This window comes from Bubalus bubalis, chromosome 1, assembly GCF_019923935.1.
Source record: "Bubalus bubalis isolate 160015118507 breed Murrah chromosome 1, NDDB_SH_1, whole genome shotgun sequence".
Classification (NCBI taxonomy): domain Eukaryota; kingdom Metazoa; phylum Chordata; class Mammalia; order Artiodactyla; family Bovidae; genus Bubalus; species Bubalus bubalis.
Genome location: NC_059157.1, coordinates 67,761,665 through 67,788,490, shown reverse-complemented (window position 1 = coordinate 67,788,490; position 26,826 = coordinate 67,761,665). Strand labels below are relative to the sequence as shown.

At 37.2% G+C, this 26,826-nt stretch overlaps 1 protein-coding gene across 2 annotated transcripts in view; it reads right to left on the bottom strand.

Moving 5' to 3' along the window:
• Positions 1-26,826, bottom strand: part of SAMSN1 (SAM domain, SH3 domain and nuclear localization signals 1) — a 166,348-nt gene that overhangs the window by 85,030 nt on the left and 54,492 nt on the right. For both annotated transcript variants that reach the window (XM_025282316.3, XM_045165066.1), the window contains 2 exons: positions 12,627-12,753; positions 10,815-11,164 (listed from right to left, as the gene is read on the bottom strand). In XM_025282316.3, coding sequence (XP_025138101.3) covers positions 10,815-11,164; positions 12,627-12,753 — 477 coding nt within the window. The remainder of the gene's footprint in view (positions 1-10,814; positions 11,165-12,626; positions 12,754-26,826) is intronic.

Below are 26,826 nucleotides of genomic sequence, written 5' to 3'. Positions count from 1 at the left end.
GTATCTATCTGGATAAAAAACTGAAACTCAGAGATATCAAGTAATTTAGCAATTGCAGAAGGCAATGGCACCCCACTCCAGTACTCTTTCCTGGAAAATCCCATGGATGGAGGAGCCTGGTAGACTGCAGTCCATGGGGTCGCGAAGAGTCGTACACGACTGAGCAACTTCACTTTCACTCTTCACTTTCATGCATTGGAGAAGGAAATGGCAACCCACTCCAGTGTTCTTGCCTGGAGAATCCCAGGAACAGGGGAGCCTGGTGGGCTGCCGTCTATGGGGTTGCACTGTCAAACATGACTGAAGCGACTTAGCAGCAGCAGCAGCAGACATAAGAACTGTAAGCAGTGATGCCAGAGTTTAAGACCAGGCTTATTTGGCTCCAAGACTTGTAGTTTCTACCATGTACAGCTCCTCTTTGCCACCATGTTTATTTTTCTTTCTGTGGAACCATTTAAAGACAACTTAGTGATAGGAAAAGCCTGGATTGAGAGTTAGGAGGTTTATGTAGTACCACCTCTCCCATCATCTGCCATGGGACTCCAGGTAATCCACTGAATCTTCATGTGTCTCAATTTCACCATTTCTAGGATGAAAGAATATTTTTTCCTAGTAACAAAGCTAGTATAAAATGAAATGTGAGGGACTTCCCCAGTGGTCCAGTGGATAAGAATCTGTCTGACAATACAGGGGATACATGTTCGATCCCTGTTCAGGGAACTAAGATTCCACATGCTGTGGGGCAACTAAGTCCACGTGCCACAGCTATTGAGTCCAAGCTCTGGAGCCTGGGAGCCATAGCTGAGCCCACATGCCTAGAGCCCATGTGCTGCAACAAGAGAAGCCACCACAGTGAGAAACCTGAGCACCACATGGAAAAGTAGCTCCCACTTACCAAACTAGTGAGAGCTCGTGCACAACAATGAAGACTGAGCACAGCCCAAATAAATAAATGCTTTCCCTAGAAAGTACTTTTTAAAAATGAAATGTGAGAAAAGTTATATTGCATCTCAAAAACAGGAACTTTATTTCAGCAATTAGGCCCCTATGTTGAATCATTTCATTTATGTCAAATCATTTCGCTAAATTTTATATCATCTCATTTTATACTGCAAGGTAGGAACTAACGTCTTCGTTTTTCACAGATTAAGAAGTCTATGGTATGGGGAGGGAGGAGGGAGGAGGGTTCAGGATGGGGAACACATGTATACCTGTGGCGGATTCATTTTGATATTTGGCAAAACTAATACAATTATGTAAAATTTAAAAATAAAATAAAATTAAAAAAAAATAATTACCACTGTGAAGAAAAAAAAAAAAAGTCTAGATACACTACTAGCTTAAGCTCGAAAGTTACAAAGCCATGATTTTTGCAGAAAACGTTAGATGCTGACAGATTTGGTCTTAAAATATAGTTCTGCAAGCTACTGTTACTTTCCATAAATGATTTAATCTCTTTTACCATTAAAATGGGAGTAATAATACCACCTAACTGAATCGTAACACAAAGATACAAGAAACGCTTGAAATAGAGTCAAGTGATAAGTCAATGGAGACCATGGTTGTCATTGTATAGACATGTCTACATGACTAGACATATCTACTTTGGCCACCTGATGTGAAGAGCCAACTCATTAGAAAAGAAGCCTGATGCTGGAAGAGACTGGGGGCAGAACGAGAAGAGGGTGGCAGAGGATGAGATGGTTGGATAGCATCACTGACTCAATGGGCATGCATCTGAGCAAACTCTGGGAGATAGTGAAGGACAGGGAAGCCTGGTGTGCTGCAGTCCATGGGGTTGCAAAGAGTCAGACACAACTTAGCGACTGAACAACAACACAGGATCAGAACAAGATCTGAAAGGTGGCACCTAGTGTGTGTGTGTGTGTGTGTGTGTGTGTGATGACTGATGGCAGCAGAAGAGGCTGTCTCATTTCAGCCCAGCACTCTCTATACCACAAAGCCCCCTGCTCTTCTGCCCCCGCCTCACAATCCTGTTTAAACTTCACCCACCCATTTGTCAAAGCAGGATTTTGTCTTTTGAAATGACACTCAAAAGGACTTTAAGAAACAGTTTTTGAGTGACAGAAGCCTTCTTAGTTCCTGAGAATAGAAAATAGGCATTTTGGTTCATGAAGAAGTTTTCATAATCAGAGGAATCTGGCTGTAACTCAAGTAAAGTCTGTATTCACATACATGGTTGCTAGTTCAGAATATGAGGAAGTACCCAGGACAGAGGAAGTGCAGTTGGTCAGGAAAACAAAGAACAGTAAAAACCGAAACCTAAAATAGCTTATGTAAAAAAAAAATTATAGAAATAAGGTCAACAATGGACATCTGAAAAGTGAAAAGAGAGCTAATTTGAAAAAGCTGAAAGACAAACTTGTACTAATCTCTTTCTGCACATAGGATATACCTTTCTTGGTGTCCCCTCATAATCCAAATACTGAAGATAGAAAAGGGCCTTTAAGATCATTAATGGCCCTCTTTCTGAAGATGAAGATGCAGAAGACCATGGAGATTAAGCAGCCTGATCCAGAGAGATGCCAGTAAGTGACAGCAGTCAGTTCATAATTGACTTTCCTGGCTCCAACCTGTGCTCCTTTGATGTACAACATAACTTCTGACACACCTGGCTGTGCATTCAAAATAAGGCATGGTCTTTAGCTTACTTAGCAATATTTGAATTATGAGCTTGTTTCTCTGGCACAGAAAAAATTCTACCAATACTTGGAACATTCTTCAAGGCTCATTATATAAAATGTCCTAACATTTACACCTCTCTCTTTGCAAGGGTCAAGGTCCAGCTTTAGATTGTCTTTATTATGCTAAAACATGCAGAAGAGTTAAACTCTCAGGAAGGAGGAGCTTAAGGTCTCCCATGGTCAATAAGCATAAATGGGTCCCCTTCAGACTGATATTTGTTGTCCGCCTTTGTCTATTTGAGAATCCAGAGAAACAAATTTCATCTTGATTGTAGAAGCCAAAATGTAGTTATAATTGATTATCATGGATCCTATATCATTATCATAAGAGCTATTGTAAATTACAAACATTTTATGATGACTTTAGAGAGATTTTATTATGGAGTGTACCAGTTCAACTTTCTCCTTAATTTGATGCACTTGAATGCTGCTGCTGCTGCTAAGTCGCTTCAGTCGTGTCCGACTCTGTGTGACCCCATAGATGGCAGCCCACCAGGCTCTGCCGTCCCTGGGATTCTCCAGGCAAGAACACTGGAGTGGGTTGCCATTTCCTTCTCCAATGCATGAAAGTGAAAAGTAAAAGTGAAGTCGCTCAGTCGTGTCCAAATCTTAGCAACCCCATGGACTGCAGCCTACCAGCCTCCTCCGTCTGTGGGATTTTCCAGGCAAGAGTACTGGAGTGGGGTGCCATTGCCTTCTCCGATGCACTTGAATAAACAAGCACAAAGGAAAAACAACAACAACACAGAGAAAAGTGAGGCAAAACCTTAAGGCCATTCATGAAAAAGAGAGATTCTTGGTTTCTATAACAGTTCTAGGACTGGCACAGATCTGTTGTTTTCACTGATACTCAGAAGGTTTGTAAAATCGAGAAAAGCCAAACACCAACCCAAATAATTAGATTCGTTTGCATTCTACATTGCTCAGATTCAAAAGTCTAGTTTAATGATACCTCTAGTTATCCTGGACTTCTAGAATACAATTTTACACTTAGAGAGCAATTATATTTTCTCATTTTATTTTTATATTCATTATACAGGGTTTTATTATAAAAGACATTTAAACATTTCATAAACATTTACAATTTACTCTCTTCAAATTCAGCCTAAATAATTTCCATAAATCTGATATCTTGCACTATTATAATATCTCATAATTTAAGTGTTTCTTCTATGAACTCTCTTTTTTTCATGTAAATGTGCTTGCACATCTGGCTGGATCTTTTCCAGGATTATTTTATGTACAATTACTACTGTATGTTTCCCATCTTTGTGAATTTTTATACAAAGAATTGTGATTGTTTTTCTTTTTTACCTTTTTTAAATAAGACCCTGTAAACTCTCAATGGGCTTCCTTGGTGGCTCAGCTGGTAAAGAATCCACCTGCAATGCAGGAGACCTGGATTCGATACCTGGGTTGTGAATATCCCCTGGAGAATGGAAAGTCTACCCACTCCAGTATTCTGGCCTGAAGAATTCTGGGGCTATTCCATGGTGTTGCAAAGAGTCGGACACAACTGAGCAACTTTCAGTTTTACTTTCAAACTCTCATTACAGATATGAAATGGTAGATTTCCCAGCCCACCCACCCCCCCCTCCCCCACCACACACACATTTAGAGCCTAAGCGGCTTAGGAGGCACTTGATATGAGTTAGCTAAATGAGTGAATACATGGATGAATGAATAAATGAATGAATGAACAAACTGTTGCGGCATCTTCTGTTTTTCAAATTCTTCTCTTGAGTAAATATTAATTCTCCTTCCTTCAAACATTATATTGGCTATAATTTAAATTTTTTCACATAAAATATTCATCATTATTTTTTCTTGTTAATTTAGGGCCTTAAAATTATTTTTATTATCTTGACTCTCAAGTTAATTAATTTCAGCACAAAGTGTAGTAGGTATAAATATCTTTTGGTACTTTTCTATCCCATTTTCCCTTTTTTCCTTTTCAGTTTCTCAGTCCAAATTATCATTTACTCTGCCTTCCTTTTCACAAGTTGTCCAAATCTATTAATTAAAACCTGTTCTCTTTCCATACCACCATAAATCCAAGGTAAACAAATAAAAGTTTAAAGCTGTTCTAACAAATAGCTTTTGCTGTTAGAGTTGGACACAAGGGCATTAAACTATGAGGAATTATGCATTGATGGCTCAGAGCCTGTTTTCCTCTGGGTGGATATGGGAGCAGTCATCTTGGTCTATCATACACTGAACCTGTAAAAATATTAATACCCTCATCCGTGGTACCACAGAGACTTTTTGTCAGGAGTCTAACATCACTATGTACAGAGAAAATGATAATACAATCTATGAAATTAACTTTTCTTTTTTCCTAAACTATGCCCCTCCTTATTCTCTTTTTACTGGTCCTCTCAGTCCTCATTCCTTTTCACACATTTCTTCCTTCAAAGTGTACACCATGAATTCTAACTTGACCATATATATTTTTTATACTTCCATACTATTGATCAAATAGAGAAGAAAAGAAGATACAAATGGGAAAACAGTATAAATAAAGCGATAAAGATGGGGAAAAATCTGGATTTAGCAAAATGATAGTATAACTTTGCTAATAGAGTGTGTGTGTGTGTGTGTGTGTGTGTGTGTGTGTGTGAAGGAGACTTGTGAGGATCTAGTTAGAAGGCAGATTACGTCAATGAGTTTGCTTTTGACCCTGTAAGTGTTGATGAGACACTTAAAGGTTTGTAAGGGGAGCAGTAATATTATTAGGTTTGAGCCTCAGAATCATTATCCAGGCAGCATTAATCAGGTAGATTAGTCAAGTAAATTAATCTGGTAGATTAATCTGGTAATGATGTGTCACATTGATTGAAAGAGGTAGGCTAGCATCAGAGAGATGGAGAGTTTGCCAAGGTTGAGACTAGGAAGACAAAAGTAGAAGATGGGCACAGACTGTGTTTCTCCCATAGTGCAGTAGTTTTGGAGGGAGAGTATTGAAACTCTGAAATCACTTAGCGGTGGGACTGTATGACCAAAGAACATTTTCCCATGTCAATAATTAGAGCACCTAGTACTCCCTATGGAGAAGGCAATGGCACCCCACTCCAGTACTCTTGCCTGGAAAATCCCATGGACGGAGGAGCCTGGTGGTCTGCCATCTATGAGGTTGCACAGAGTCGGACACAACTGAGCGACTTCACTTTCACTTTTCACTTTCATGCATTGGAGAAGGAAATGGCAGCCCACTCCAGTGTTCTGGCCTGGAGAATCCCAGGGACGGGGAGCCTGGTGGGCTGCCGTCTATGGGGTCACACAGAGTCAGACATGACTGAAGCAACTTAGCAGCAGCAGTACTCCCTATTTGAATTAGAAGATTAATGTAAAATCTTTGCTCCTTTACTTCTAGGTTAATGTTAGCACACATTCTGTTCCTCTCACTGAAATGGTTCAGTAAAGAATCTTCCACTTTCCACACTCTCTTTTGGTGCAATTTTGAAGGGTTCATGTAACACTCCAATAAGACCTTCTAGCTTCACTCATCTCATTCTCTTCTTACACATATAAAGATGCTTTAAGTAGAGATTTTTTTTATTTTCTCTTATTTTCCTGAGATTTTATATATAAACTTCACTAATTTTTCTTTGACCTCTATGAAATATTTTGTTTCTCATTCTCATTTTTCCATCTATACTACATTTTGATTCTTTTGTGTGTGGGTTGCTGTTGTATTCTCTGAGGCCTTTGGCGTTCCTTCTTCCTGAAAACATTTGTTATTATCATTTTTAAATATATTACACTATTTTTATAAAATAGATTGCAAAACATTTTAGATACTTAAAGTGAAAAATGGATATCTGTTCCCCTTTTTCGTGTCAAGATTATTTCCATTTCTTAATCTGAAAAACTGTTTATTCTCAAAAATCTGGAAAATAACCCCAGATTTGGAAAAATATATTAGCTGCTATTGATTATTTTTTAAAATATAAGATTAAAGGAAGGCCTCATCACCTTTGGAACATGCAAACTTTATTCTTTCTTGTCCTTATTCCCACCAAGCCTATGGCTCATTCTTCTCTTTTGTTATGTTTCAAGTTTTTAGCATACAGGATTTCATAAGTACTCTTCAATCACTCTTCTTGTAAGTTGATTGTAAACACTTGGTTTCAATATTATTTTTGGTTGCGTTCATTGATATCTTTCTTAAGATGCATCTGAATTCCCTCTCAACACCACTCATTGCGGATATTAGAAAAGACTGGCATCCTTATATAGCTTTTCCTTTCACATTTCTCTTGTGGGATATTTGCTTTCATAAATCTCATCTTTTGTCTTTCTCATTTTCTAGCAATTCTATAATCACATCTCTCTCCTCACTCCTCAGATCCCATAGACCTTACAAACAACTAAACCACACATTAAATATCTGTATGTCTCATTCTCCCCCTCTTGACTTTTGTGAAGAGTTCTTCACAAAGAATATATTTCCCTGTCTGGATTCAGCTTGTTTATGGTATTTCAACTGAGTAAAATATTGCTACTTTCTGAGCCCAGCACAAGCTCTGGACTCTGATTTGGGTATAAATATTACCTGCTATTGACAGAGTCCTGACACCATTTCATTTAATCATCCCAATATCCCTTGTGTAGTAGACCTTGATAACCTTGTTTTACAAATGAGTGCTTTCAGTATGCAAAAAGTCACTCAGAGGAAAAGCAATGAGTAGGATCTGAAACCAATACAGAACTGAAATTTGTTCATTAAAGAGAGTAAGGAGTTTGCCCAATCTCACTCTGCTAGTGATGTCAGAGTTGGCATTTACACCCAGCTCTAGAAGAACTAGAATTGAGAGTTTGAGCCTTAAGTTGGTTAGCAGGGATGTATCTGGAAGAATGAGGACTGTCTGAAGACAAGCCAATTTCAGGCTGCCTCAAAACTGATACAATGATGAGATCAAAGGCACAGGAATCGATTATTGTTGAGATTTCTGAGATCATGAAACTAATTTGTGGATTAGTTTTATTTCCCCCAAAATGTGGGGTTTAGGCCCTGCTCCAACGAATCTGCATATGTTGGTACATTTAGAAAAAAAAATCTGGTCACTACTGACTACCTGTCATTGATGTAACGCTCATTTGAGAAGGCTTTTTCCTTGACACTACCTGCCTTCTGTATCTTGCCTAGAATGAAAGTGAGTATAACTCAAATAAGAGCCCTGCAATTATTACAGAAAAATATTAGATATGCTAAAATGAAACTAGATAGTTTTACTTGCTATTATTATAGAATATATATGTAAAATATAAAAATAATACTTTGCCTTCATTCAACTTCTTTTACTCTATGTCTCAAATCCCTGAGTGCAAGTGGTTTCATTAAATTTACCAAACCAATTTAACTCTAACATGTTCTTGAACCCTCTGTCCAAGTCCACTGAGGTTTTCCTGTTACAAATGCTGAAATTCTGAGCATTCTGCAGATATGTTTGACTTTCTACAGATAAAACTTATTTATTTACCTTAGCTATGTACTAAAATAGACAAAATTACCTAAGTCAAAGAAAAACATTACTATGCATACACACCGAAACCAACACACACATCCATAAACACTCATATACATACATGATAATAGAGTTCATATATGATGCTTTCAAATTGTGGTGCTGAAGAAGACTCTTGAGAGTCTCCTGGACTGCAAGATGATCAAACCAGTCAATCCTAAAGGAAATCAACCCTGAATATTCATTGAAAAGACTGATGCTGAAGCTGAAACTCCAATACTTTGGCCACCTGAGGCAAAGAGCTGACTCACTGGAGACGACTTGATGCTGGGAAAGATAGAAGGCAAAAGGAGAAGAGGGTGGCAGAGGATGAGCCACCATGCTCTGGATAGCATCACCAACTCAACAGACATGCATTTGAGCAAACTCTGGGAGGTAGTAAGGATAGGGAAGCCTGGCATGTTGCAGTCCCTCAACTTAGCGCTGAACAACAGCAATGACTGCGTTAATACAGAACAGGTAGACAATGAAGAAGTAATTTTTTTCTCTAGGTCTATGGTAACAAAGTCTATTGGTTTCTAAAACTTCTATTCATTTAGTCAGCAAATGTTACTCAAATATTTGAGTGCCCATGATATTCTGCTTCCCTGGTGACTTGGTGGTAAAGAATCACCTGCCAATGCAGGAGACATAGGTTCTATCCCTGAGTTAGGCAGATCCCCTAAGAAGGAAATGGCAACCCACTCTAGTATTCTTGCCTGGGAAATCCCATGGACAGAGGAGCCTGATGGGCTACATACAGACATAGGGTCACAAAGAGTTGAACGTGAGTGAAACCACATAATTTTAGTTTCTCTATTACCCCCAGAAGTAGGAAATGGCAACCCGTTCTAGTTTTCTTGCCTGGAACATTCCATGGACAGAGGAGCCTGGCAGGCTATAGTCGATGGGGTTACAAAGAGTTGGACTAATTTCAGTTTCCCTGTTAGCCCCTGGAGTAGAAAATGGCAACCCAGTCTAGTATTCTTGCTTGGAACATTCCATGGACAGAGGAGCCTGGCGGGCTACAGTCCATGGGGTCTCAAAGAATTGCAAACAGCAACATTCTAGAGACTAGGGAGAATATAAACATAAATTATTTATAGCAAGTAAACTAATGCCCAGCTCGTCCTGCTACAGGATGGAGTGTGATAAGCTCCATGAAGATAGGGCCAATGCATGTATTATTTGGCTCTGTGTCCCCAGTGTCTAATATTGTGATGCTAATGTAGATTTAATGCCTATACAATGAAAGAAGAATACCCTTAAGTAATCTGGAAGTTCAAAGGAAAAAGAGATTGCTCCTATCTGGTATGACCCAGGCAAGCTTTCTAGAGGACAAAGTATTTGATCTAAGTATTACGGGTTAGGATGATGGTTTTAAAGGAAAGAGGAATATACCAGGCAGATGAGTAACTCATCTGTAAAAAAAAAAAAAAAATTCACACTCTTAAATCTTAGAATATCTATGCTATATAATTTTAGTTTCTCTATTACCCCCTGGAGTAGGGCATGGCAACCCACTCTAGTATTCTTGCCTGGAACATTCCATAGACAGAAGATCCTGGGGGGCTACAGTCTATGGGATCACAAAGAGTCTGACATCACTGAACTACCGAGCACCTTCCATTTTACAATTGAGAATATTAAGCTTAAAAGGTTTCAGTAATTTGCCCAAGTAGCAGAACTTGAATTCAAGCCCAGATTTCTCTAACTCCAGATCATTGCTCTTTCTTGTGTGCCATATACCATTAGTTTAGTACATGGGAAACACTATAATATATTAGCTAAAATCAGGATCTGTAGCATAGGACTGTGGAGGTTCTAGATTTTGGCTTCACAAATTGTTAGATTTGTGATATTATACCTGTTACTTTTTTATACCTCATCTTTCTCAATTGTAAAACAGGAAAGAATTAATTTTAGAACACCACTCCCTACATTATAAGGTTGTGAGATTTAAATGAAATAATACATGTGATGTACTTAGGAGAATAGCAGGCCCACAGAAAATGCTCATTTAAATTAGTGGGATTCTTTACCATCTGAGCCACTGAGCAACTCTTTCATGTATTAATTATCAGTGAAACTTCAACACAACAGCAATAATTTAGATAATTCAGCAAACAACATCTTGATCTGAATCAACATCCTTTATCTTCTTTTAGTTAAAAAGAAATCTCTGGAAAACATTGTGTTAGTCGCTCAGTCGTGTCCAACTCTCTGCGACCTCATGGACTGTAATCTGCCAGACTTATCTGTCCATGGAATTCTCCAGGCAAGAATACTGGAGTGGGTTGCCATGCCCTTCTAAAGGGGGATCTTCCAGACCCAGGGATAAATCTGCTTCTCTAGCATTGCAGGCAGATTCTTTACTGTTTGAGCTATGCAGTAGTTTATTTGAACCCAATGGAATATATGCAATAGCAACATGATAACAGAAATCACTAGAGTTGCATTGCTTTCTGGAAAGACAGCTCTAACTCTGGTAACTTTCCAGAGACTGGTAAATTTGACTGATTAGCACCTTTGTTATCTGTTTCTTTCCTACAGTACAAACATTCAGATAAGATGATACATTTCCGTCCTTTTACAAACTTACCCATGAGTGTGGGAGATCCATATCTGTACAAGAAGACTTGAGACGGGGGTGGTGATTGCAGTGGAAACAATTGCCCCACAGTCCAGTCTGGTCAATTTGGAAATCAACGTATGTCCACAACGGGTTTTCTGGAAAAGGTTTCCAGTTGTTCCACAACTGAACTTCACCTTCATTATGGGATAGCATTTCTGCCAAGCTGCATCCATCTGAAGCACTGGATCTAGCCAATGATGCAGAAATAGAATCCAGTCTAATTTCCATTCCTTCCTTCCCCCTTGTATTAACATTAACTTTTTTTTCTTGGCTTTTGGCTAATTTCATACAGGAAATCAATGTTTCATCTTCATCTTCTGAATGATAAAGAAAAATAGGTTAAAGAGGTAAGTCTGTCAAATAATTTTGCACATGTAGAAATTATGACTATTATAATTCCCTTTATATAATAGAAATGAATGAACATCACAGGTTAAACCAGGAAGTCATATAATTTTACAAAATAATTTTAAATTAGCATTTCTTTAAAGAGTATGTCTTTGGTATATTAAGTGATTTGTTTTGTAAAAACGGATTTACCTAACTTTTTTTTGAAGTTGTGTATAAAGATTAAAGCCAGTTTGACTGGAATCCATGTGGAAATACTATACTGAAAGATACTTTAGAAAAATAACAAATTAAAAAACATCCTCATATTTTATAAGCATGATATGGTGTATTTTTATTCTTAAGTATTTTTTTAAATTTTTTGAGGTCACACGTACAAGAAGACATATAAAGAAGCAAATCAGATTTTTGTCTTAATTAAAAGAATGAAATCTCAGTAGAGATTTTCTGAAGTTCTCTTGATAACCTAAAATTCTCTAATTTAATATCAATCTGCAAAGAGATTTATGCATGATGTGTTTCTCATAGTGAAATATTTTGGAAAAGAGAGAACAAGACTGAGAAAACAGAGAATGGTATATCTTTGGACCCATAAAGTTGATCAGTAAGACCTATATTTACATGTACTGTAAGGTGTGATGAGATTTTTGGTAATGTATAAAAATTTATAGGAAATAGAAATATATATAACCCTTAGTAAATTACACCATTCATTGACTCTATTTAAGTTCAAATGTTTAGTGAGTGTAAACACAAGATTATGATTAATAGGGCATTCTTGTAAATAAATAAATGAAAATCAAAGTTGCATGACCTGCCAGTGGCATTCACATCAAAACTGAATTGAGCTGCTTTGTGAGGCCAAGGAATGCAAAAATTGGACAATGCTGGTCCTTATCTTGCTGAGCTTTACCCATAGCTTTCTCTTACTCTACCCCGAGTCTGGTTCTGAAGAAGAGAGATGGAGTGGCACAGATACAAAGTGAAATTCAGAAACAGTGTGAGGATATTTGTTTCACAAATACCTTGGCAATAAGAAAAAGGCCTCAATATTTAATAATTATTTTAAGACCTTATCAAAATATTCTTCATTAATATATACTATCTGAATTCTTCCTCAAGACATTTTTTATCAGCTCATTGAGGTTTTTAAATTATTTTTATTGGAATATAGTTGCTTTACAATGGTATGTTAGTTTCTATTGTATAGCAAAGTGAATCAGACATACATATACACATATCTTCTCCCTTTTGGACTTCCTTCCCATTCATTGAAAAGCAGAAATAGACACATGTTGAGAATAAATATATGGATACCAAGGGGGAAGGCAGGGCACGGGGAAAGAAACTGAGAGATTAGATGGACACATATACACTACTGATACGATATATAAAATAGGTAAATAATGAGATCATTAAGTTCTTACTTACGGAGGTTTATTGATGTAGGTTTCATCTCATTCAGACTGGGCACTCTTGCTTTCTTGGTCCAAACCAGTTTCTGCAATCTCTTTAATGTCCCTATGGATTCCACTGGGTCATCACCTGATTTTACAGACTAGCACAAACATAGCTCAGGGTAAAGAAAAATCTCCACAAAAAAAATATATAAAACATGTCGAGGTCATAAATGTAGGGAAATTCATAATGTGACCTTAACCTGTACTGAGACAATTGAAGCAATATCTTGAAATGGCATCACACTTTGGAGGTTCAAATTTATAAAGTGCATTACAGCTGGCCAGTCATAATAAAGCAGAACTTTATTTTTTTACCATTTCTTTTCTTTTTACATCAAAATGTAGCAAAATGGATTGAATCCAGAGCCATCTATAAAGGAGGTACCTCTGCTCAATGTGAAATGGTGGAAAAGAACAAGCCTTTTGTAGCATAACATAGATGGAACCAGAAATTGAAAGGTGCTATTTACGTAAGTTGGAATAGACTGATGGTGTTCAAAAAAAAAAAAAAAAAAGCATTATTCAAATTTTCTTCATTTTTCCTTAGAAATTTCTGGTAAAACAGCATTTAACTTCTACTAAAATATTTTCAAACAATATACTTTTTTTAAAAAATAGCCTCTTGTTTTCTAGAAGATACACAATGAGAAAAGAAAAAACAGGCATCATATTCTATATTATGTTTTAGCATATACACGTCATTGGCTTATTGTGGGGAAAAAATGTATAAAAGAATTAACATTGCTTTAAAGACAAAGTGTTTTGGAAGATGCACAAATATTTGTCACTAGTTTAATGTTGATTAATTTGTATTTACACTGATTTTACTTACTATTTTTAAAATACTGCTCTCTTAAAGACTTCAAAATATTTTGGCAATTAATACTTTACGTGCTAAATGCTATACTAGTGGGTAAAATAGTTGCATTCTGTTGTATTAACAAGATAAGAAGTAATACATAGAGGAATACATCGTTTTCATCCAGAAAACTCAGGATTCAGAAATATTTCTCTGCCTGCTTCTCCCTCATTTCTTTCCATCGGACAGCTGATAAATGACATCCAAATAGATACTGCAATTTTCAAAAGGCGAATGATTTGCTTCCTCATTAATGTTTGGATGAGACACATTTATAACAGTGCTTCCCATCCTTTGACACAGACTATAAGCCCAAAGAAATGTTTGGAAGAAAAAGATCTCTGGCATGCAAATATTTCCAATTATTAAATTTAGTTCTTATTCTTGATCTTTAAGAATGACTTTGAACAACCAACATAAACTTGATGTTCTGTCTCTGCATAATAGTACCTAAGTAAGAACCGTGATGTTTTGTCAGAGAAAGCCGTACCTATTTGCATTAAGTAAATGAAAGAAAATACTGAATCCTCTTAATTTTTCAGAGAGGACTGTGATGAGATTTTCTTAGATATGCAAAATCTTTCTTCTTTTTCCAAAGGTCATGCTCAGCTCACCACAATTTCTGTTGCTATTTTTTCTTTGTATTATTTTCCCTAGTATTCCTTTTCAGTACTTTCTGAGTTGCTCAGTTTTATGCTGCGGCTGCTATTCAGTCACTTCAGTCGTGTCTGACTCTTTATGACCCTATGGATTGTAGCCTGCCAGACTCCTTTGTCCATGGGATTCTCCAGGCAAGAATACTGGAGTAGGTTGCCATGCCCTCCTCCAGGAGATATTCCTGACCCAGGGATGGAAGCCCCATTTCTTGCCTCCCTCATTGCAGGCAGATTCTTTAGCGCTGAGCCACCAGGGAAGCCCACTTGGTTTTATAGGTCTACTACAACTCAGGAAGAGGCATTTTCTAATCTTTGGTCCCTTCCAGAAATGAGCTGGAGTAATGAGCTGGCATGGCACAACCACTGAGCACAATATTTTTATTTGTTGTTGTACTTATTTTCTTACGGCAACCTAGTCCTCCCACAGACAAAGCCTAATGTCTCCATTGAAACACTGGCATCAAAAACAAACTTTTCTCTCCTCCTTCTTTGTGAAAAAGACTTACACTTGATTTGGGGAAAAATGTTAAGATACCATGGTAACTGAATTCTATGTTAACAATTGCGCTTAGGAGAAATGGAAGCATTTGAATAGTGTCTAAATTCAAATGAGAGAGATCCATGGCCTAGAGGTGTTCAACCAAACAGACCCCTTATTATTTTGTTCATACTCTAACATAGCTTTTTAAAAGCACAGTGTTGTTAACTTTTTTATCTTTATTCACTCACTCATTTTTGAGTTATTACATTTCATTCGTTTTTGTGCATGGCAATAAATGTTTGTAAATATAAATGCATTCTTGATTTCATATATGTGTTTTATCTATGAAATGGATTATCCATAATAAATTTATTATATTAGTCTGGCTACTTTCTAAATGCAAAGTATTTCTGAGAAAACTTCTCCTGCTATTAGATAGCATATATACCTGATGGATGAAAGTTAGAGTTAATATTAGTGTGAGATATGGAATCATTAAGATCATCTATTAAAATAAATTATCTATAATATTTTAAATAATGTTATTCACTACAATCTTCCAATAAATCACTTGTATATCTGTACTGAATTTGATTAAAATTTTAATAATGTGGCTTTTAATTTCTAGATGTTTTCTAAGAAGACTGACCTGTAAATTAAACTTGCCATTCAGCAAACTTTTATTGAGCACCTACGTATGCCAAGCACTATCATACATTCTGGAGATATGGCATGGAGCAAGTAAGATGGGATCCCTGCTTTCACAGAGCCTATATTCTAGAGAGAAGTGACATGCCATTAACATATAAACAAGTACATGAACAGTAAAATGTGGCATAAGAAGTGCTGTGGCAAGAATTCTCAGGGTGATGGCTTGGGGATAGGGGTGTTACTAATTTACAGTAGGTGATCAGAAGGGTTTCACTGAGGAAACAAAAGGAGGTTTGAATGAAAAGAAGGAACCAGATGTGAAAATTTGGAGATCATTTTGGATTCAGTGGATATTCAGGAACAACATCTCAGCTGAGACTTGAATTATGGAAAAGAGTGAGCCGGGGAAATAGCAGAGGGAAGAGAATTCCTGGAAGAGGATGCAGATTGTGCAAAGGTTGTAAACTGGAAGTCATGGGAGAATTCTTAGTGTATGAAAAAGGAAATGAGGGAAGGGAAGAATGGCACAAGATAAAGCCAGAGATTTAACTAGGAAGCTTTTTTAGAACAGGCTGGGGAATATGTATTTTAGTCTAACCAGAGGAATGACACAACTTGGTTTATATTTTCGTTCATCTTCCCTCTTTATTGAATTTTGATCATCTTCTTTTTTAAAAGATGTTTCCCAGTAGCCTTTAAAGGTGTTCTGATCTCATCCATCTTTAATTCACCATCTTTTATATACCACTCTCTACTCCCTTTCCTAGGCATGCTTCTCAAAAAAGTTAACTATATGCTTTCTTTAAAATCTTTTTAATTTCTCATCCTTTCAACCCACCTCATGTACTCATCAATCAACTTTTGTCTCTACTATTGCATTTAAATTGCTTTTGTGGTCCAATGAACTCCACAAACTCATTACTACCTGATATTCAGCAATATTGACCACGATGACCTTCAGGCAACATCGTTTTTGCTTGGCTTCTGTGACATCATGTTCCTGGATTTCCTTGCACCTTTTTTGGCTGTTCTCTTATATGCTGACACCTCTTTTTCTCTCAAAATTAAATTCCTTTAGAACTAGCTCTGGATTTTCATATGATATTGCATCGTTTTTTCTCAACTACACACACACACACAAACACACACACGTGGCTTTTAATAGAAAGTGTATGCTGATGATTCACAATTTATTTTTGTAGGACTTTCTTCAGAGCTTCACACTCACATATCCAAATTTCCATTTTAAATGATTTATAAGCATGATCATGACTGTTCTCTAGCCTCCTCCAGATCTGTTTCTCATCTGGTCTTCTTCAACTCCCTGAATACCATCTTCATCCATCCTTTTGCACGTTCCATAAATCGGATTATCACCTTTCTTATTTACCTCTCCTCTGTTTACTTATATTTATCCCATTACTGAGGTTGGTTTATTCTCAAAAATGTATCTTGAATCTCTTTCCTTTATCCATTTCCATTGTTCTCACCCTCGTTTAATTATCTCTTATTGAAACTATTGGCAAGTCTCCAGCTGGTTTTCTTTTAGTCTTTGTACCCACCCCCCTTTAGTTGTGGGCTTCCCTGGTGGCTTGGTTGGTAAAGAGACCACCTGCAATGCAGGAGACATGGGTGTGATCCCTGGGTCAGGAAGATCCCCTAAAGGAGGGCCTGGCAACCCACTCCGTTCTTCTTGCCTTGAGAATCCCATGTACAGAGGAGCCTGGTGGGCTATAGTCCATAGAGTCGCACAGAGTTGGACACAACTGAAGCAACTTAGCATGCACACACACACCCCTTCAGTTGATTTATAATATAATGTTAGAGTTCTCTCTGAAAAATGTAAATCTGGTGATATTACTATCTTAAATTACTTCAGAAATCCCAAATATTCTCTTAATAAGGTCTATAATACTTAACTGGATCTATGAGGGCCAAGTCTTTAGGGTCCCCTCTGGCTCACAAGGTGCAGACCTCTAGGTTCCTAAACTACACAATTCTCTTTTCTCAAGTATTTTATATCTGCTGTTCCTTTACCTTGAATGCTCATTCTCCTTCTCTTGACCTGATTAATTCCTTCCTACTCACCCCTGGAACCTCAGTCTAATGTCATTTTTTATTCCCCAGAGATTGATCCCGACTCCCAAGTCCAAATTAGGTCCCCATTCTTCTTCTTCTTATCTTTCACTGCAATTTCAGGATTATATAATTGTGTCATCATTGGCTAAATGTCTTTCTTCTTCAACAGGCTCTAAACTGAAGGACGGCAGGAACCATATCCTTCTGTATAGGTATCATGCAGCATCCTTACTATCTGTAATATTGACAGTTAGTACTCCATATGAAGTAGTTAAAATAATAACATGATGAGTAAATGGATGAAGATTTGATTTTGTAAAATCTACCTATTTCTTCAAAATGTAATGAATAATGCAAAAAACAGAATGAGGAATCAAGAACTTAGAGGAAATTTTAAAAATATTGTATTTAATTTACTTACTGTTTTTCTCCATCAAGACAGTAATTATATGTGAATATAAATTAAATATTTCATACATATATTTTAATATGTATATGCTATATCTTTCGGGCTTCCTAAGTGACTCCCTGGGAAAAGAATCCACCTGCAATGCAGGAGACACAGGAGCTGTTGGGTTCGATCCCTGAGTTGGGAAGATCCCCCTGGAGGAGGGCATGGCAATCCACTCCAGTATTCTTGCCTGGAGATTCCCATGGACAGAGGAGCCTGGCTACAGTCCATAGCGTCGAAAGCAGTTGGACATGGCTGAAGCAACTGAGCACACACATACTATATCTTTTATATATAAATGTGCATATCTTTTAGTTCACTTGGCTCACATTCCTTAAATAATGTAAAATTTTTGTTACAAGTGTTAGATTAAATGCACCTCATTTTCTGACACTTTGCTTGACTATTAGTATGACAGAATAATTTTTAGAAAATAGCATCAATGAATTATTGAACTAGATTAGTCCTACAATCATATTTTATGGGCCAGGATGGAACTTACTGAACATCTAGTCTACCAGCCTATTTAAAAAATGAGAAAACCCAGAGAAGTTAAGTGGCTTATCCAGGGAAAGATAATTCATTAATAACAGAGCTAGGATGAGAATGAAGTATTCTGATTTTTAATCCAATGTTCTATCTCACAAGAATTTTAGGAGCCAACATAATTATTAGTTATCTGGTGTTGACAATCGAATTTAAGATCAACCAAATTCCAGCTTTTGATTTATAAGTTAAATATGGTTCTCCAATATAGAGGATAAGTATCAGGTACACACTTAAATTTATAGGCCTATCCAAATATATATACATATATATTATATCTTCTTTTATATATCTTTATATATAATATATATGAATATCTAATATTTCATAGGCATACACACATATGTTCTCTTTTGTATGTATATTTTGCTCCAAAGGAATTTAAATCTCTTCCTATTGTATCCCCTTACTTGTACACAGGAGAAATTTGGGCTTTTGGAGGCTAAATAAATCCAAATCATTTAACTGTTTGAATTATGTTCTCTCCCTGCTAAGGAAAAGGAAGTTGGAAAATAACATGATATACCTTGAAGAAAAGTAATTTCCTATTGTTCTTTTTTTGTTCTTAATTTCTGATTTAGAAAAAGTTTCCTTTCTAGTGAACTCTTTAGCAAGTTTTCAAATGGAAAAAGCCAGATCACCTGATATGTATATCACAAAATTTCTTCAAGAGAGGAAACAGAGGTTTTTAAAAAAATATTTTCTTGGTTTATTTTAAAAGAAAGCTGTAATGAGCACCCTGAAGTGAAACTTCAAGTATTTTCATGTATTTTGCATTGACAGTTTCTCTGTTTTGTAGTCTTATGACTCTTCACTTAGTTACAAGATTTACAAGTTCTTAAGACTTTGCAGAAGAGTTATTTTAATGCTCACAAAACACTCTTAAGGGAAAAATCAGAATGCAACTTTGTATAAAAAGTGTAAATACCACTTAAGTGGCTCCTTTATTCTTTATATACCTTGAATTTTCCATGTTTTATACAATGAAGATATATTACTTCTATAATTGGGAGACATTCTATCATTTACAAATACAGGTTCTTTTAAATCAAATCTATTTCTGCCAAAACTAGATCCCCATTGTCTTTTATATGAAAGTGATTACTCTCTATTTATGACCTAAAATAAACTCTAAAAGGATAATTTGTAAGGTCCAATGATCAATTAACATTTAGTAACTCATTGGAGAGCAATAAAACCAAGAGGATTATTAACTAGGATCGATCAATCCAAACACATGAAAATAAACAAGTTTTCTTTTAGAGGCCTATTTTACTGCTTCCTTGGAACTGCAACTAACTAAAAAGACAGTTTGAAAATAATTCATTTATGGAAATGAAATATTGATTGAAGAAATAATTAGTGGAAAAATTGCCAAGTTGATGTTAGAGTACTTGCTGCTGCTGCTGCTAAGTCACTTCAGTCGTGTCCGACTCTGTGCGACCCCATAGACAGCAGCCCACCAGGCTCCGCTGTCCCTGGAATTCTCCAGGCAAGAACACTGGAGTGGGTTGCCATTGCCTTCTCCAATGCATGAAAGTGAAAAGTGAAAGTGAAGTCGCTCAGTCATGTCCGACTCTTTGCGACCCCATGGACTGCAGCCTACCAGGCTCCTCTGTCCATGGGATTTTCCAGGCAAGAGTACTGGAGTGGGTTGCCATTGCCTTCTCCGGTTAGAGTACAAAAAGTATTATTTCTGTGATAGAAGTTAAATGAACACTAATAGTATCAGCATTTAAAATAGTGTTGAGCACAATAAAAATGTCATTGAATGAATAGGCAGTTGAATACATTCATTAATGAAATGGAATATATTCTCCTAGAATGTTTAAAAGGTATTTATTTATTCATTCAACACACATTTACTGAACATCTAACCTATGGGAGAGGTTTCCCTGATAGCTCAGTTGGTAAAGAATCCACCTGCAATGCAGGAGACCCCAGTTCAATTCCTGGGTCAGGAAGATCCTCTGGAGAAGGGCTAGGCTAACCAGTCCAGTATTCTTGGGCTTCCCTTACAGCTCAGCTGGTAAAGAATCTGCCTGCCATGCAGGAGACCTGGGTTCTATTCCTGGGTTGGGAAGATCCCCTGGAGAAAGGAAAGGCTACCCACTCCAGTATTCTGTACTGCAGAAGTCCATGGACTGTATAGATCATGGGGTCTCAAAGAATTGGACATGACTGAGCAACTTTCACTTTCACTAACCTGTGGGAGATGCAAAAGAGAATAAAACAGTCTGTCTGTCTTGTGATGCTCATTTCTTACTAGGAGTGATTTTGAAAACCAGTCATCTAAGTTTTTGTGTCTGTCTCCTCCACAGAAAGGTGTGATCTTTGGAGTTCCAGAGTTTTTTTGTACATCTCAACCTGGGTCTTTAACATGCTCAATACATGAGAACTGAAGAGCTGGTCAAAAACACATCTGGAGGAAAAGGCATGTCATATGAAAGATACAAATAAAATGTGATGGTTATTCACAGGAGAGAAAGATTGCACTGGGTAAGATGGGGAAAGGAAATGCAGGCATTTGAACAGCTAAGCAGTGTAATTTACCATGTCTAATATAGCCCTTTATGTAACAGTCTTCTCCCACTATATAAAGATAAATCAGTTACTCAAGTTCTAATACAGGTTTCTGACTCCTCCTCCTTACAATTACAAAACATATTATTTCTGTGATAGAAGTTAAAATGAAATGAACACTAATAGTGTTCATTTCCTCCTCCCCTCAAGCAGATTTGGGGAGGCATAATTCTGATCCTGGAATAATGTGCCAGCTAAGCTCTATTTCCCAAGGATCACGGAAGTTACCAGTTCATGGCCATCTCTCCCCATTTCTGTATGAAGAGCCAAAAATGTTCTTTGCTTATTGACCCACAGGCTGGGGTCAGTCTTTTACTGTGGAGGCGCTGCCAAGTCAGCTGGAAGCTGCCAGGATTACACAAGTCAGAGATGCAAATGGGGTTGTGTTGGTTTAAGGGGAAAGGCTGCAGAAACAATATCTTTCTTACATCCACATAGTATCCTCTGCTTTGAAATTTTGAAGAAGTTTCTGAAACTCATCATAAAAATATTTTTGAGGGGTTAACCTCAAAATGACCAAAAAATGTGAATAAGAAATTTAAGAATCAGCATACAAATTAATGGACTTCCAGGTGGCATGAGTGTAAAGATCCTACCTGCCAATGCAGAAGACATAAGAGACTCAGGTTCAATCCCTGAGTTGGGAAGATCCGTTGGAGGAGGAAAGGTCAACCCACTCCAGTATTCTTGCCTGGAGAATCCCGAGGAGAGAGGAGCCTAGTGGACTACAGTCCACAGGGTTGAAAAAATTGGATATGACTGAAGTGACATAGCATACACGCATACAAATTAATAAATTTTTATTAAGCACCTGTTGAATTCCTAGCAATATAAGGACTTATGGGTATAGGGAATTACATAGAAAAAATACACCTGTTGTATGTAGGCGTTATAATTTAACATAAACAACACATAAATGAAAATGTCTGGAAAACCTAGTTTAATAGGACTAGACTTGGTCTGCAGATAAGTGGCTGCTCTGTTGCAATGCTCTGCTTTTTGACCAGCCACGTGCACTTGAGCAAGCCACTTCACTTCCCTATGCATCTACAAAATGAGGAGCTGGAACACAGGAAATTGTTGATGCTGAAATAAGTTGATGCTGAAATAGATTATAGAAGTATCCCTTTTGTTACCTTATATAAACTCTTGGACCTCAGAAGAGTATCAAGGAAAAAATGGGATTGGGCTCTTATTAATTGTGGATGATTAGCTTTTGAAGAAGATTTTGAGGACTTCTCTGGTGGTCCAGTGGGTAAGAATCCACTTTGTAATGCAAGGGATAGGGGTTCAATCTCTAGTCTAGGAACTAAGATCCCACATGCTGCAGAGCAACTAAGCCTGGGCACTGTAACTACTGAGCCCGTGTCTGCAAATAGAGTCTTCGCACTGCAAGAAAGATCCTTTATGACACAATCAAAGTCCTGCATGCTGCAACTAAGACCCAAATACAACCAAATAAATAAATAAATATCAAAAAAGAAGAAGTTTTTGTATTCATTTAGTCCAACACATTTAAGAGTGAGAAAACTGAGGCACAGAAATATGAATTTAATAGCTTAAGAGCAAAGTCAGTGGTAGCGCCAGGTCTTTTGATCTAGTTCTTTCGCTTCTGTTTCTAATTATTTCTTACTCCTCCCAAACACATAGCCTTCTTTTCATCTGGGAGGTCCTTCCAGTATTCATTGAGATTCAGTTGTTTTTTCCCCACAGCTCTTTGCTATTTTAACTAGTCATTAAAAACTTAGAAGGCATGGAAAACAGCAAAGGTAAGGTACAGTAATTTTTTGAGGGAATAGAATATTTAAGTAGTTATTTTTTATCACCTCTTCCTATCTAGCATAACTATATTCCTTAAGCAAGAATCTCTATTAAGAAGATTATTATTGAAACTTCAATGTTAATATGTTAATTATCTTTGGGAAGAGAGGGCCATGAATGGAGATATCTTGAAACTGGGCTTCTCTCATAGCTCAGTTGGTAAAGAATCCTCCTGCAATGCAGGAGACCCTGGTTCAATCCCTGGATTGGGAAGATACCCTAGAGAAAGGAAAGGCAAAAAAAAAAAAAAAAAGAAAATGCTGGAAAATACTCTAATATTCTGGCCCAGAGAATTCCATGGACTATATAGTCATTGGCAAAGAGTCAGACATGACTGAGAAACTTTCGCTTTCACTGTATTGTACCTATATAAAGAAACATGATTTTTTTGTAGATGGTTACATTCCATAGAATCTGAAAGCTTATATTGCATTCTGAGAAATAATGATTAAATAAAGTTGTATAATTTATCTTACAGCCTTCCCAATCTAGAAAAAGAACTTCAAAAAGGACTTACAGTCTACTCAAGCCCGTAATACTTCAAGACTTGCTGCTGTACATGAGTGTCCTGGAGATTTTCCACACCTGCTATAAAACATTTTCTTTCCCTGAACCTTTGTTTAGCAATAGCTCAACCAGGAAAGGAAGGTGGTTCATGTGATCTGAAGATTTCAGTGTCATAAGAGAGAACCGGCATACAAAGGATGCCAGTTATACTTTATAACACTAAAATATTTTCCATGCCCTAGGAGAAATTGCTAAATTTTAAGGACTTTTTTTATATGAAAAACTCATCCTTCTTTGAAGGAAATGCTTTATGTTTCTCTTGGGTCAGGAAATTTCTCAATAAGGACAAGTCATTTTATGTTCCCTAAAAACATTTCCATGTGGCAGCTGAAAACCAATGTAACAAAGAACTATAGAACACAGTGCTTGTGGCATTAACATTTTGGGAAAAGAGATAGAAAAACCACTTAAATAGAACACAGTAGGCCTAATGTGTCTTTGACAGAGAGATGGACTTCAGTATTCAAAGCTCACCCTCTTTAATGTTAAAAAAAAGGTTGATGTTGACATTCTTTTTTTTTTTTTTGATTTTTTAAAAATTATTTTTTATTGAAGGATAATTACTTTATAGAATTTTGCTGTTTTCTGTCAAACCTCAACATGAATCAGCCATAGGTATACATACATCCCCTCCCTTTTGATCCTCCCTCAAATCTCCCTCCCCATTCCACCCCTCTAGGTTGGTACAGAGCCCCTGTATGAGTTTCTTGAGCCATACAGCACATTCCCATTGGCTATCTATTTTACATATGGTTATGTAAGTTTCCATGTTACTTTTTCTATACATCTCACCCTCTCCTCTCCTCTCCTCATGTCCATAAGCTTATTCTCTATGTCTGTTTCTCCATTGCTATCCTGTAAATAAATTATTCAGTACCATTTTTCTAGATTCCATATATATGTGTTAGAATACTGTATCTACTGTATCTTTCTCTTTCTGACTCACTTCACTCTGTATAATAGATTCTAGGTTCATACACCTCATTGGAACTGACTCAAATGTGTTCCTTTTTATGGCTAATATTCCATTGTGTATATATACCACAACTTCTTTATCCATTCATTTTTTGATGGACATCTAGGTTGGTTCCATGTTCTAGTTATTGTAAACAGTGCTGCAATGAACAATGGGATACATGTGTCTCTTTCAATTTTGGTTTCTTCAGGGTATATGCCTAGGAGTGGGATTGCTGGGTCCTATGGCATCACTGACTCGATGGAAGTGAGTCTGAGTGAACTCCAGGAGCTGGTGATGGACATTCTTTAAAAAAAAAACACTGTACAAAGGTATCAGCATAATTGGGAAAGGATTCATTTTCTCGACCATGATTATCATATTATCAAAGTACACTAATTTATGTTTCACCATAATTTCATCTCCACATACATGTGTACAAAGATGAATATGTATGTTCATGCATGCTTCAGTCATGTCTGACTCTTTGCAATCAAATGGACAGAGGAGCCAGGTGGGCTCCAGTCCATGGGAGTCTCCAGTGAAGAATGGAGTGGGTTGCCATGCCCTCCTCCAGGGGATCTTCCCGACCCAGGGATCGAACCTGCGTCTCTGTGTCTCCTACACTGGCAGGTTCTTTACCACTAGCACCACCCAATCAAACACAGGTTTGGTCCCTGGTATTAAAAACAATTTTTGTCTGGGACACCACAAGACTGCAGCAAAAGGCAGTGGATCAAGTTTATAACAGAAAATAGACATGAATTTCAGTCTTTCTGTCAGATTAAGAGGAGTTTAGGGAGAGGACATAAATGTTCATTGAACATTTTTAGGGGTAGTATACATGTACTGCGCTATTTAATATCTTTAACAATCATAAGAAGTTTTTCTTTCATCATTTTACACATAAGGGAACTGAAGCATAGAGAGTTTAAACAAGTCCAAAGTCAAGAGCTATGACTCAAGTAACAGCAAAGCAAGTTTGGTTACTACACAGTTCAAAGCTAGGCAGAAGTCCCACAAGGTCTACTCTAGGACCAAAAGGCAAAAAGTGGAAACCGACAGTGTAGCTGAAGTGACTGAAACCAGTGCTGAGGGACTGGATTTTATTCTGCCACTGAGTGCAGAGTGTGTGCGTGCTAGGTCATTTCAGTCATACCCAACTCTTTATAACCCCATGGACTGTAGTCCACCAGTCTCCTCTGTTCATGGAATTCTCCAGGCGAGAATACTGTAGTGGGTTGCCATGCCCTTCTTCAAGGGCTCTTCCCAAGCCAGGGACCAAACCAGAGTTTCTTGTGTCTCCTTCATTAGCAGGGGGGTTCTTTACAGTGCCTCCTGGGGAGCCCACAGAGTTTTAAAGAATTAGGCTCACGTTTTCAGCTTTGTGTTTCATTTTAAAGACATCAACTAGCTTGGCACAGTTTAAATTACCAGGATGTGTTTACTATCCATTTTTAAAATTATACAATTCTTTTAAACATTGAAATAATACTGAGAAATACCCAAATAATTCCTATCAACCTTTTGAAATGATCAAGAAGTGAAAACGCCCTCAGGTATTTAGAATTAGAACTTGGCTAGATAAGATAGCTTGTTCATATTTTTTTTTTAACTTTACAATATTGTATTGGTTTTGCCATATATCAATATGAATCTGCCACAGGTATACACGTGTTCCCCATCCTGAACCCTCCTCCCTCCCCATACCATCCCTCTGGGTCGTCCCAGTGCACCAGCCCCAAGCATCCATATCGTGCATCGAACCTGGACTGGCGACTCGTTCCATATATGATATTATACATGTTTCAATGCCACTCTCCCAAATCATCCCACCCTCTCCCTCTCCCATTTGTTACTACTAGTTATTTCCTTTTCTGTGAATAAACTAAAGTTAAAATGAGAGTCATTTAAGCTCTTTTCCTTGCTTTAAAAGGGACAATAGATAGATAGATCTAGAGACAGGTAAAGTATAACTGGATACTGATACAATATCTAGTCTGATTTTAATTTACCAGTGACAAAGATGTGTATTTCATAACATTCCATGTTCTTTGAATACCAATTAAAGTCACTCTTTAAAGTCTTACATTTTTAAAAAAGAAGTTATATTCTATTCTCACTTCAAAATAGAGTTCTATACACTATTTGCTAAATGAGTTGTAATCTCACTCATGGGATACAGAAATCCTCTTTCACCTGTCCACTTACAGCTTCAAAATATTATTAGGGTAGCTCTGGTGCTTTTAAAATATGCCCACAAATTGTTTTTACTGCTCTCTTCAAGAGATGGGTCACAATGTTCCTCCCTTTAGTTTGAGTTGGATTTAATAATTTGCTCTCAACAAATAAAATAAGGTGGACATGATGGTGCATGACTTCTGAGAATCGATCTTAGAAGGCACTTCGGTTTCCTTCTTACTCTGTTTCTTGGATAACACTCTGGGGGAAGCCAAATTCCATGCTGCAGACATTCAAGCAGCCCCAAAGGCTAACCTGATGAGAGACTGATTGCTCCAACC